Source organism: Rhincodon typus, chromosome 29 (genome assembly GCF_021869965.1).
Source record: "Rhincodon typus isolate 14 chromosome 29, sRhiTyp1.1, whole genome shotgun sequence".
Lineage (NCBI taxonomy): Eukaryota > Metazoa > Chordata > Chondrichthyes > Orectolobiformes > Rhincodontidae > Rhincodon > Rhincodon typus.
This window is the reverse complement of record NC_063360.1, coordinates 28013158-28027655: the sequence shown is the minus strand read 5'-3', so window position 1 is coordinate 28027655 and position 14498 is coordinate 28013158. Positions and strand designations below refer to the sequence as shown.

Genomic DNA, 14498 nt, shown 5'->3' with positions numbered 1-14498 from the left:
CGCTGTTTGATTGGAGAAGTTTTCTTGGTGCAATCCAACAGTTGAATAATTTGCAGACACAGTAATGTGTCAGCTCATATGTGAAGATTAGATGCATGTGGAGAATCACTAGCTCGTGTGTGTCCAAATATAGCAAGATATGACTGCCTTTGGGTTGGCAGAGGATGGGATGAGAGAGGGTTAATTAGAAGAATGAGGCTGTGTTCGATACCTTAACAAAATTGCATTAACGTTTATAGTGGTCCAGTAATCACTAAGTGTAGGTTCTCTCAGTGGAGATGTACACATCTTACATGGTATGAACTTTTAATTGATGAGGATCAGAGAGACTTGATATGCATATCCAAGGAATGCACAAATTTAGCATACAGGTACAGCAAGTAAGCAATTGGTGCAGCACGATGGCTCAGTGGTTAGCGCTTGCTGCCTCACAGCGCCAGGGACCTGGGTTTGATTCCAGCCTCTGCAAACTCCACACAAACGTTCTCCCTGTATCTGTGTGGGTTTCCTCTGGATGCTCCCGTCCCGTCCCACAGTCCAAAAGTGTGCTGGTTGGGTGGATTGGCCATGCAAAATTTGCCCATAGTGTCCAGGGATGTGCAGGCCAGATGGATTAGCCATGGGAAATGCAGGGTTACAGGGATAGGATAGGGGATGGGATGCTGTTCTGAGAGTTGGTGTGGACTCGGGCTGAATGGCCTGCTTCCACACTGTAGGAATTCTATGAATCCAATCACCTTGCACTAAAGAAGGCTTGCAGTAATTGTACTTCGGTAAGACCAACGCCTAGAATATGGTGTAATTTTGATCTCCGTAAGAAGGATATATTTACATTCACCACTGTGCAATGAAGCTTTGTGAGATTGGTGTGTTAATTGCCCTATCACAGGGCAAAGTAAATTGGGGTCTATATTCTCTGGAGTTTAGAAGAATTGATAGGTGAGCTGATTAAAACGTTGAAGATTAATAAGGGGCTTGTCTGGGTTGGGTGGATACTGAGGCAATATTTCCCCTGGCTGGGGAATCAACAAGCAGCCACTGTTTCAGGAAAATTGAGTGATCATTGAGGACTGTGGTGATAAATTTCTTCAGTCAAAGGATTATGAATCTTTTGAATTATCTGCCCCGCAGGATTGTGGATGCTTCATTGTTGAATACTTTTAAATCTGAGATGGACAGATTTTTGGCCTCTTGGGAGCTGACTGGGAAAGTAGAGTACAAGCCACAAGATCAGTCATGATCATATTGAATGGTGGAGCAGGTTCAAGAGAGCATGTGATGATCCTCCACATTTCTTAATTCTAACATACATTGACTGAGAAAAACCAGACACATTTGACACATATATTGTATCCATCACAAACCATCCCCATAAAGTTAGAAAATCAAGCAGATGGCATGAACCAAATTTAAAACTGATCTGTCCTTCATCTGTTGTTGTTTCGCAACATTTCCTACCCATTAATAAATCATTGTAACAGACACGCATCTGTCTTTTCTGCTTGTAGGTTAAAATGACTAATTATATCACAAGTTGTTTTGTCTCGTAATTAATTCATTTTTTTTTCTGTTTTTTTTAAAAAGGCTCCATCACAGTCAGCACAACAGTTGAAGTTTACTACCTCGGACTCGTGTGATCGAATCAAAGATGAGTTTCAGTTTCTGCAAGCACAGTATCACAGGTAATGAGATTTTTCCTTCATATACTGGAAACCATTTCACTTTAGGATAATAAATGACAGTGCTGAAAGGTGAAAGTTGCAATTCATTCCAGCTAAGCTCCAGTGCACATTAAGATGCCAATAACTTTATATTGATGCTTGAAAGCAAATGGCAATCTTTGAGTCATTGCTTACGCTGTAACCATTACTCTGGTATAGACAGCTGCATTCAACCTGTGCACACCAGTCTCATCAAATCAAAGGAAGCAAGAAAGAGGTTTATTTAAATAAAAACAGGTACAAAATAGATGTAGTTCATTCAGACCCTCAAGCCTGTGCACCATTCAGTATGAAGGTGGCTATTCTTTTATCTCAGTTCCACTCCTTGATATGCAAAGTTGATTTGAAGAATCATTTTGTGATTGCAGCCTTTTTCAGGATAGAGTTCTGCTCTTGTAGCTTTCTCGTGCAATGTGGTAATCAGAGGCTTCGTAGCTAAGAAGGATCTCTCGGTTAACTGTGTTCTAGATATCTGATGTCCATGGGGTTATGAAAATGTTCTTGGAATGCAGCTTCAGGAATCCTTTCAGGTTGGGCTAAAGGTCATTAGGCTGAGTACTATCTGTAGCAAAGCAACTTTGTCTCCTAAATATTCTCAGTAATGCTGAAGCTACAGCACAAGCCTGTGAAAGTAATTTCTCTAAAATCCTTGAATCTCCAGCAGATGCTAACGAGGAGTGGCATCATTAGTCTACCTCAGTGGGAGAAGATTTTTATTTAACCTTTTACTGAGGTTTCTAAAATCATGAGGGGTATAGAAAGGGTGATAGCCAAGGTTTTCTTTCTAAGGTGGGGGAGGCCAAAACTAAAGGGCATGGGTTTAAGGTGGGAGGGGAAAGATTTAAAAGGGAGCTGAGGGGCAACTTTTTCACGCAGAGGGTATGGTGCGTGTACGGAATGAGCTGCCAGAGGATCTGCTGATGGCTGGTACAATTGCAACACTTAAAAGGCATTTGGATGAGTACATGAGTAGGAAGGGTTTAGAGGGATATGGGCCAAATGCTGGCACATGGGACTAGATCAGTTTAGGACATCTGGTTGGCGCGGTTAAGTTGGACTGAAGAGTCTGTTTCTGTTTCATATCTATGACTCTAAGCCATACAGTGGGCTTTTAAATTTAAAAATTCAAATTTCTTTTCACAGTTGAAAAAAAATGATATTTCTTAGGTGTTTAGGCTGTCTGAGTAAAATGTGGCCACATGGTTAAAATAACAATTCAGCTGTCTGATCACCTGAGATAAGCTATGTCTCACCAAACAGGAGGTTCCATTTCATTATCCGTTCAAAAATGGTTGGGCATTGAGAAGGAGGCCCATTTGGTTTGGTAGCTGCCCTCAGCAAAGTAGACTCCAGTCTCTCATGACAAACTGAAATTTAACTATTGTTACAAAGGCATTTTATGGTTAATATATCTTGGAGGACATGAGTTAGACAATATTGTAGAGAAAATGAATTTACTCCGACTTGCGTGAAAATAACAGTAGTAGTTTCTTTAATAGAGGTCATTGAAAGTCCATTGTAGACAGTGAACCTTTTTAAGTAGAAATTCCAGTTTATATCTTTTAAACAGGGTTTTCTGTAAATCACGTGACTGGTAATAATTATTTGCTGGACTGCAGACCCCTGTTTGGAGCTTTTTTTTTTGTTGGTCTTCAATAATGACTACCTTGGAGAGGCTCTTAAATTATCAGGTTCAGCTGGAAAGAAGCCTGTGAGGAACATACTGAGGATGGAGGAAAGCTTGCTAAGAATAAGTCATCCAGCTGACCTCCCCTATTTCTGAAAAGAAAACCCTCTTGTTGGCTTCCTAGTAGAACCTGTTAGTCCATTTGGGGAAAAAATAACATTAAGAAAATCTGAAGGTTGTTTCTCATGAGCAAGCTGAATCTCCAAGACAACAGTGTGTGATTTATGACTTGACAATGTGTGCCACAGCATCACTGTAACTGATTCTGGAATATGTTTTGATTTACCCTTTTTTGACTAAAAACCCATTAGCTAGAGTGTTCTTTTTTGAAAGCCCATCTTTGCAGAGAAATATTTTATTTTCCTCTAAAAGTAAGAATATGTTTTGGGAATATTTTGAAGTGAAGCCTTCTGTATTATCAACAGCATAAGTTAACCATGTGTTGCACTTTCATTAAATATGTTTTAGATAATTAAGAAACCTGCTCAGTAGATCTGTTTGTTTAAAATCTGATTGAGATGAGGTATTGAATATTGAACTGGTCATCCTGGCAACTGGAAAAAATACTTTTATTTTTGCTGTGACCCGTAGAATAGTGAGATGAGTGACACTGCACACCTCAAGCCTCGGTCATAGCACTACTTAATCTCTAATCTATGTTGTTCAGTGCATGGATGGCTTTTTTTCATCCTGGATATGGTTGGAATAGGCTAGGGGCTAAATACAGTACATTAGTGTGTAGGCTGACTGTAAATTGTTGATGTGTTTAAAATGGAGAGTTAACTAGATAGAGCAACGGTCTCTGTTTCCCTTTATTCAACGAAAGGGTTTTTTTCTTGCTCTCTAGCAAAATGATAGGCAATTGACTTTTTTTTTTAAAATGTACAGTATGATTTCATTAACAGGCATGGTAACAAAAGGCCAATCACCATGTAACTGTAATCATCCCTCTTAGCACTTCTCAAGCAGAGACTGAAGCACTTAACTGATTTCAGATCCGGGAAAAAGTTCGGTGATGCAGCTGTGCGGTGCACGCAATTTCTCCAAAAGAGAATGAAAATTGGGACAAAGCTGACAGCCCACAAGACTCCTGCATATATATGGAAATACTTGACTATTAAAATGCATGGCACAATTATTTCCTTTAAGGATGAGAAGCTGTTTCTCCATTTCAGCCTAGTTTTACCAGTCAAATGTAGGATTCTTGTTTAAATCCATGAGCCGAATAGCTCATATCTGAAGTTGTGGACTTCCTCGTCTTAAATAATTTCAGAGGAAGAGAAGGATTATGCTTCAATTGATGAACTTTTATTTAAAACTAAATTCATGTTTTATTGAGCCCAGTGTAGTCGCTTTCATACCAGCATGAATTTGACACGCTGACTGGTTGCCTTTTGTACTGTAATGACTATAAGGCTTTTTTTTTTAAGAAAAATGTTCTCAACCTCCCCCAGACTTTTTTGTTTGTTTTTGACCCTTTCAACAATGTGCGAAATTGTGTTTTTAAACAATCAATCTATAACAAATCAAGGTCTTGTGCAATGATCAGATCTATTAAACTTCAACAGGCTCCCAGGTCATCTGAATAATAGTGCATCATTTTTGTACAACCTGTGATCATAATTGAGCACAGAATGTGTGTAGCTTTGCAAGTTGCCTGAAACTAGCCAATCGAGTCACTGAAAGACCTATGTGACTACAATGTTAGATGAGGCTACTGGCCAACAGTGTAACATCATTAGAAATATGGCCATGACTTTATTGGTGATGAACAGATTTTTGTTAAACACAGGTTTTGTTCATGGATGTTTCATATCTACTCTTCTTAGCTTCTGTATGGGGGAACAAAAATATTTCTATTTATGTAATGTCTTGCCTAACCTCAGTTTATTTTGGAGCACTGGTACCACAAAGTTCTTTTGGAAGTGTGCCACTATTCTAATGCTGATTTCTGCACAGCAAGACTCCACAGATGCCAAAGAACTGAAGGCAAGATTTAATGTTGATTAAGAAACAAATGTGGGCTCAGACACCAGGGGGAACTTGCATTTTTTTCTATGTAGCACCAGGGGAGTATGCTTTGCAGCCATCTGAGAGGGTAAGCAAGATCTTGGTTAAATGTCATGTCTGAAAGGTGGCATCTCTGATTACAGAATAAGAGTGATGCACTATGCTTGGAATGTCAACTTTGTTTTTACGCTCTGTTCTCAAAATAAGTCTTCTCATGTCATTTTGCCAGGCACGTGTTGAAAATTAAAGGGCTGATTCTGTATTCCCAGGCGGTAACCGCTCCTATGGGATCAAATTTAAGGAGTGTTAGCTCTCCCCATCACATTTTCAATTTCCAGCTATTGTTTAGAGCTCCTAAACTGAGAATACCTTTTGTGTTTCTTCATTGTTTCATCTTAACGCACGTTACACGGTTTCTCAGATGTAGTAATTGAAAGTCCAAGCACAGAACATGGTTCAGTGACTTGTATTCAGGCTCATGAATATAAGCAAAATGGAATCCTGGACTTCCATACAGATGTCATTCAAAACTCTGCCTGTTTTCTGACTTGTTCCAAATTCTGTTAACCCATTACTCTTCTGCTTCTCGACACGCTGTTGCCTGCTTGAGAGGTACCTTGATTTTTAAAATTTTCATTCTTATTTTTAAGTTTGTTCCTCAACTCTCCGTTATCTCTGATCTCCTGCACCTCTTCCAGATTCTGTCTGTCTCTCCCTCCCCACCCCAATCCTGGCCTCTTGCAGACTACCAATTTCCATCACTTCAATAGTAGTGACTGCCTTCAGCTGTTCAGATGATCGGCTCTGAAATTCTCTTCCTAAACTTCCCTGTCTCTCCTCTGCTTTGCGTCCCTCTCCTCCTTTTAGAAGCTTCTTTTAAAACCTCTCTTTGACCAAGCATTTGGCCTTGGCTGTAATATTTCCCCTGAACGGCCCAGTGTCAACATTTGGTTGAAAGTGCGCCTCAAAAGCGCTTCAGGATGTTTCTGTATATTCAAGACTCTCTATTTGAATACAAATTAATGTTTTTAAACAAAGCAAGCTGGTGCAGAGATGATTATTAAAGCAACAACATGTTACTGTGCATTTAATAAATCAAATGCTACCATCCTGAGCATCAGTTTGACAGATTCTTCTACTGCAACATAATTGCAGTTGCAATCTACTGTGAGAAGGACCTGAACCAGAGGCCAAGAGAACATATCCACTTCTACCCCCTGATTATCTACCTCCCTACCACACACACTTCCGTATAAAGTCATAATTGACCTGTCGCAGTATCTTAAGGAGCTAATTGCTCCCTTTCAATTAATAAAATGCAAGATTTCTTGAATCCATTTCCAAATAGGTGAAACCCTGAGCTTGCAGCTAAACTGAGACCATCTCCACCTTCAGCTGGGGAGTAATCTGGCAGGATCATTACGGATGGCTTCCCCACTGAGCGAGCAACCAGAATAAGCACAGTCAGTGATGATAAAATGTGTGATTGGTTAAACTACCCTGCAGTGCAGAGTGTAAGCAGGTCTGCATGTTCTGAGATTTAATACCCAAAGGAAAATATGGTCCAATAAGGTCATTGGAAGTGCTGATGCAATCCATTTGCTGAAGTATTTGATGAAAATCAATACTCCTGGTTTTGGCATTTTAATTTGAACGAGTTGGGTTGGCAATTTGTTATAAGCTTGATTCTCGACCAGTGCAACAGATGTTGCTGAGTGTCGTTGGATTGTTATGGCCACCATGCATATGACTGAGTACAGGCACTGCCTCTTAATGGCAAGTATAACAACTGCTAAAATACTCCGCTCCTTCAGTTGTTAGCTGTGCACAGTAAGTAACCTATTACACATGGCTGTGTCAAGGTCAAGACTGACTGGTATCTTGTTCAGATGGTTGTAGGATCCTGTCAATGAGGTGAAGAAACATGGGGTGAAGTTGGTTGTTTATTTTGGAGTATATGTGCATTTATGTATGCATGTGCAAGTTGGTGATCGTATGACCACGTTAAATGGTGGCCATTTTTCATCTAAAATCACAATACAGGACAAGGGCTGAAGAGAGCACTAGCAGTATGTGTCCTTCAAATGATATGCAAAATTAAAATTCCCTCAATCAAAGAAATATATTTTGAACACTCAACTAGTTCCTTTACCTACTGCACAGTATGTATGCTGAGCAAAGTCATTGCATCAATTTGTTTGGTTTAACAATGGCATCAGACCATTTTTATTAAATAGCACCAAGGGGATGTATAGGCTCGGTAACTCTCTGACAGATTGCCGTGGTATGTGCCTGTCTAGGAAGTGGAACTACTTTAGCACCGGACTATCCCCTTAAAAACAAGAGTCAGCCAAGCTGGGAAAAATTGACTGTGGTTTGGATTAGAGTCCTGACTGACTGTAGCATTGTGTAGCCTATCTTGGGGAGGATTACTGGTGTTCAGCTGGTGGGAGGCTGGAGCCTGGAGCCTGAAATCACGGTGGTCCTAACCTAGCATTTAGACAATGGCATTGCTTTGCTCTTTAGCTCTGCAGTGAAGAGGTGGCCCTTGTTTTTGCAGGCTTTCTGAATGCAGAGTTATAATGTTAACTCGGCTCAGGAGATATTGTTATCTGTATGTATGAGCATTGTGCTGAGATTATTTGGAATCTGTTATTACTGCTGGCCTGTTTGTATACCTGTCAGGGAGATCATTGCTGCTTCTGACCTCTAAGAATTTATTAACGGAAGGGCTGTAGTCAAACGTTTCTGCATGTGTGTTTTAATAATTAGATTTTAAAAATGAATTGTGTCACATGGGCATTTGTGTGCTGATTGCTGACAAGCCTTTTCCCATCCATTTGCTCCACGTTTTTTTTCTCTTGGTGCCTATTGTGTTATATAGTTCCATAGACTTTTAGAGCACAGAAAGAGGCCATTCAGCCCAGCCAACCTACGATGGCTCTCTCTGGCTCTCTGCTTCTCCTCATATTATTTCAAAATATAGTTACAATTCCTTACTCCTGAATGAAAGATGGCCCACCTCTGACCCTTTGCTGTCAAAGTGATGAGGACATTTCTTTCCGGGGACTCGGCAATTTTTTTTTCAACTTTTCTAAACTGTCTTTGCTTATAAATGCCTTAGTTTACTGCAGGAAGGTAGACCTGTTCAAATTGTCAGTTCCTTTGTGCCTCATCTCCTAGGCACTGGTCATGACTGAAACAGCATGCTGTCACTAATTGACACATCATGCTTAGCACATGAGGTGTCTCAATTTTTGTGTTCCAGGGCATATCTTTTGATAAATCATCTTTGCAGTTCTGGTCTAAGAACTCTTGCCTCTGGATCGGCAGGTTTTGGAGGTTGTTGCAATTGAATAAAGTCTGGATGAGACTGTGTGTGCACAGTTTTGACCTCCTTACCAAAAGATGCATATACTTGCCTTTTAGAGGTGTGGAGGTTTGAACACACACACAAATGTAGAAGAACTGGAGGGGATTCTGATGAAACATGACAAGTTAACTGTTTCTTTTGCTCTCGCTCTTGCTGCTGCCTAACCTGTTGAGTATTCGCAACATTTTCTCCTTTCCCAGATTTCAAGCAATGATAAAATTTTGCTTTGGTGTCACCAAATCCATTCTGTACTTGAAGTAAATGAACTATAGTGCTGATCTTATTCTGTAGAAACTTTAAAAGTGCATCACATTTGCTATTTAAATGCTGCATGTTAATTTGGGCTAGTTTTTTTTTCCTTGCTGTAAATCTGCTTGTGGGATGATAAAGTGGTGTCTCCCATTTGAATGTGGTTGGAGAAATATTCCCATTTATTTTTCAATATTCCTGTGTAGAGCAACAGCCTGAAATAATCCCCCTCCTACCTTTCAACAGTTCATTGACTGGACAACCTGACAATGCTGCAGGAGGCTCTGTCCATTTTTTTTATTGGGCCATTTGTTTGCACCAGAATAGAGTCAGTCTTGTGGCTGGTATGCCCTGGAAGAAATCCATATCTGTTTTTGATAATCTGTTTTGCATGAAATTCTACCAAATGCTGTTGACTGGAGTGAGAATCCTTTTGGCTTGTTTAGTGGAAAATAATTAAGTGTTGTATGTCTCTGTGGTTTGCTCAATAGCTACCTCTGTGTTGGAAATATTAAGTTTCAGTTCAGATCCTGTAGTTAACCTCCGAGTCAGTTGCTTTGAGCTCCACTCAAGGATTTTTAAGCATTATTTAGGTTAACACTTCTCCCAGTTGTGCTAACTCAGCCAGTAGTGCTATCTTTGACAGGAGGCTGCAAAGTCCAAGCACACGTGGAAGATCCCACAGAGCTTTTATTTTTGAACTGAAGTTATCTTGTTGCTTGTTTCAAAAGTAACGTTGTGCTGCTCAGTTGTTTGGGATGTTTTGAAGCTGCAGTGGTCCATAATTTGAAGGCTCTTGTTCCTCAGTTTCTAGGTTCTCTAACTTCACCAGAGTGTGTAACCACAAATATTTTGGGACTTTTCAGGTATTGCTCGAATAGTAGTGCACTCTTGTACAAAGCCAAGTTAGAGGTAGCGCTGTTTGACTGAATACATCATAACCTTGGTCAGTGTCAATGACCTGGAGTTGGAAATCCAGGCAGTGATGGGGCTGATGTCCTTTTGGCAGAAGGACAAGAAAATGCGCCTCTTTTTCTTTTCGTTATCACTGTTTTTGTGCCAGTATTTGCAAGAGCAGTCTGACCCCGAGATGAGAGGGTGAGGCAATTGATGGGCATTAAACTAAAGCCGTGTTTTGGCTGTGCTCAGTCCTGGAGTAGTGACATTGGGTGTATCCATGACGTAAGTTACTGAGGCCTGCAGCAGGGGGAGAAGTGGTTGCCCACAGACTCCTGGATTCGGGAGGCTGTACAAAGCTTTGGGACCTCTGGAACAATACAGGTCAGTACCCAAGCAGCAAGACATTGAAGTGAGTTAACTGGTGTGCCCTTCTGGTGAAAGGGCATAGGCTGTTAAATAATCATGCTGGCAGCAGTCCACTTGCACACATTATCATCAAATTGATCACCTCGCAAGCTGCTAACTCTTCACTTCTTTAAAAAAAAAACTTACACTTAATAGCTGAAAAAATGATACATCATGATTATGTTTTCTAAAATATCCATTGTAACAAATGACTAAAAACACTATTAACTGAACATTGTCTTTCCTTGTGACTTGTTCCATATGTAGTGTAACTGATATCTCCCTAAATCGTAGCCTAAAGCAAAAAAAAACAGACGTAGCAGGTATAGTTCACAATATCCTTTAGGTATTCCAGTTTCTCAGAATCAACCCAAAACATGGAATTAGGCAGATTCTTCTGCAATGCCTCGCTATCCTAATGCATAAATTGCAAAAGTTTAACATCTAGGCACAGCAAGCAATTAGGAAAACTAATAGAATATTCTCATTTATTGAGAAGGGAATTGAATGAAATGTAGGGTGGTTATGCTTTAGGTATGTTACAAGGCACTGGTGGAACCACATCTGGCGTCATGTGCAGTACTGGCCTCCTTATCTAAGGAAGAATGTAAATGCCTTTGATGTAATTCAGTGGCGATTTACTAGACTAATACATGAAATTGGCGAGTTGTCTTATGAGATGAAGTTCAGTAGGTTAAGCTAGTATCCACTGGAGTTTAGGAGAGTCGGTGACTCAATCATAGAATCCCTGCAGTGTGGAAGCTGGCATTCGTCCTATCCAATCCACACGGACCCTCTGAAGAGCATCCTGCCTAGACTCACCCCCTACCCTATCCCTGGAAACCTGCATTTCCTGTGGCTAATGCCCCTAGCCTGCACATCTTGAGACATTATGGGCAACTTAGCACGGCCAATCCACCTAACCTGCACATCTTTGGACTGTGGAAGGAAATCCGAGCCTGCAGACGAAACTTGCACAAACACCACACACACAGTGGCTTGAGGCTGGAATCACACCTGGGATCCTGGCGCTGTGAGGCAGCAGTGCTAACCACTGTGTGACCCTGTAGATTTAATTGAAACCTGTAAGATCCTGAGACATCTTGGCAGTGTGCGTGTGGAAAAGATTTTCCCTTTTTTTTTTCCCCCAAAAACCTAAGGTTTTCAATTAAAGACACCGGATGCGGTAAAATTTATTTTCACTGAAGGCCTTGAGTTCGGGATTGTGCTGCCTCAAAAGTCTGTGGAAGCGACGTGTTTGAACATTTTTAACACAGAGGTAGAGTCTTGGTAAAGAATGGGATGAAAGGTGGTCCATGGGAATGGGGAGAAATTATAGATTGCTTGTGGATCTTACTGAATGGCGGTACAAGCTTAAGCGGCCAAGAGACTACCTGATTTGTATGTTCGTGAGTTGGAAGTTTGTTTCTGTGCATTACATAGATTTAATACAGCTACATTAAATTTTAAAAATGAGATGGACTAATTTGCTCAATGTCCCTGGCAGTGTTTCATTATTGGAACCTTCTGAGAGGTTACTCCAAATGCTCACTAAATTTTGTAATCATGCCCTAGTAGTTTAATGAACTAATTATTACTGTGCCAAGCCCCCATCACTGTATTTTGATCTGTATTCAGTGATTCAGTTCCTACCAGGGTGGCAGTATAAATGTTATAACTGGCATGTGTACCTCTCTTGCAAGTGGGAGAAGGGAGAGAGATGTTGGGTGGGAGAGAAGGAACTTCATTTAAAAAAAAATCACTATGTACTTCAGAGAAACTAAACATTGAGTGACCCCTGATGGAAATTGGTCACGTGGGAATGCTGGATGAAAGCTTCAGTTGACAGTGCTGTGAGAGAAGCACATGGTCAAGTAGGCTGCAAATATTTGGGATTCTGTGTAAAACGTGGCTCTTTCGTCAGTGCCCTGGCATGACAGCAGTAGATTTTTTTTTGTTTTCAGTGGAGTATGATGCATTGGGTAGTCATACAAAAAAATGCAACCGAGTATAATATTTTCACTTCATTTCCCTGAAGGCAAAGGGCAGAGCTTGAATTTGGAATGAAACCTAAAGAGCAGAGAGTACAATGTTTTCTTCGAATTTGTCATTTGATTTTTGTTTTGTGTATTTTTAACCACAGCCTCAAGTTGGAATGTGACAAACTGGCCAGTGAAAAGACAGAAATGCAGCGCCATTATGTCATGGTAAGGACCTTCCTTTCATTGCACCTTTTTTTTACAAAAAGGTTGAAGTCTATCCAGACTGTATGCTGCATTTGTCTAGATATTTGGATGTATGCATATAGCTGGGGGATGTCTCATTAATCATAAAGGAGCTGTGCATCTTTCTCCACCATGTAATCATGTACAGTGTTGCCATCTCTAACTTAAAAGTTGTGATGTAGTGTTGGTTTGTTATGAATTCCTATTTGAACTGACATTCTGGGAGCACTTGACCTCCCTATATCTTTAGACTTGCATGTGGTTTCTGGGCAATGCTCATGAGCAGTTTCTGTACTTAAAAGTGAAATACTGTAAATGCTGGATATGTGAATTAAATATAAACTGCTAGAGAAAATATAAAGGTTGGGCAGCACCTGTGTGGAGAGAAATGGAGTTACATTGGTTTTGAAACGCTGAGTTATCATCAAAACTGAAAGAGGATGGAAAATGGTGGATTTTATACCGTTGACAAAAGGAGAGAAGTGAGTGGAACAGGAGGTGGTGGTGCTCAGAGCAAAAGTCAAGGGAGTGCTAATGATAATAAAGGAGAGAGAGAGAGATGTGAAAGTTTCAAGATTCATGAGCACTCCCCTTTTTTTTGTTCAGTGTACCCTCGCAATCTGTTCTACTCGCTCCTCCTCCCTTTCTGTCAACAGCATAAAATACCACTGTTTTCCAGCACCTTTTCAGTCCTGGAGAAGAGTCTTATCAGACTTGAAATGTTAACTCACTCGCTGTCTTTCCCCACATGCTGCCAGAGCTGCCGAGTTTCTCCAACTGTTTTTTTTATTCCAACAGTTTCTATTTTACCCAAATAATTGGAGGTTCACTATGAATTCCCTGTTTGCTTTGAAATGGATGCATGAAATAGCTACTCCTGATCTTCTCGACACCAAAGGTGACCCCCTGATAATTTTTCAGCTGGGGGATTGGACACTGAGATTTTTTTGGTTTTGCAACAAGCAGTAGGATTTCTTTACCAAGATGGAGTCCAACTCTTGGATTAAATATTGAATGAGAACTGTCTGCTATCTCATTCTGTTTTTACGTACTTGTTGATGTGAAAAGTGTAGTTGACTGTTTGTTTGTCTTCTCTTGTTTCATTTTTCACTCCTCCCTGATCTTACCTTATCTCTCTTTGCACCTTTTCTTGAGTATGGAGGCACGTGGACCACCAAACACTTGATGGTTTTAAGTACTGAATCCTTGATTTTCTCTGCTAACAACATTTCCATTCAGGAACGTAAACCTGTTTCAGTTCCTGACCTAAATTACATTTGCTGATCTCTGCCTTGGCTTAGTCGACCCAGGCTCAAAGGGGGAATTTGGCGAAGGGTATGTGCCTGATGATGCTGCCTTTAGATGTGTCTGTACATATGCAGGTGGAGAGCAGATTCCAAATCCAACTGCACTGAGGCATCCCGTAGGCAAAACCTGCAGTTATTGGAAGTGTTACCCAGAGGCCCAGGTTACTATTCTGGAGACGGGTTCAAGTTCCAACGTGGCAGCTGGTGAAATTGATTTAAATTTCTTAATCTGGAATATAACGTTACTTCCGGTAATGATCACCATGACAGCTATCATTGAATGTTGTAAAAACCGCCCTAGAAGATTATTGGTAAACTAAAGTAGTAAATCTGTTATCTTTTCCCCATCTGGCCTTCATGTGACTCCAGACCCACAACAAATTGGTTGACTAATTGCCGTTGGAAAAGCCTTGCAAGCCACTCAGCGTTTTAGAGATAATAAAGCCTCTTAGGGGTAGGTACAAAATCCTGGCTCTGCCAGATGCACCCACCTCCCTTGAAAGAATAAAGAAGCATGAATGCACTGCAAGCTGCATCCTAGCTAGTGTCATCAGGAGACCTGGTAAAAGCATCTTTTTCAGTAAAGAGGCTTTGAGCTCTCATTAGGCCTTGTGTTTTTGT

General features: G+C 40.6%; 1 protein-coding gene across 1 annotated transcript in view; it reads left to right on the top strand.

The window, feature by feature from the left end:
- chico (TLE family member 5) overlaps nt 1-14498 on the top strand; it is a 58756-nt gene that overhangs the window by 29447 nt on the left and 14811 nt on the right. The window contains exons 2-3 of the mRNA XM_048613927.1: nt 1585-1682; nt 12489-12552. Of these exons, the coding sequence (XP_048469884.1) occupies nt 1585-1682; nt 12489-12552 (162 nt within the window). The remainder of the gene's footprint in view (nt 1-1584; nt 1683-12488; nt 12553-14498) is intronic.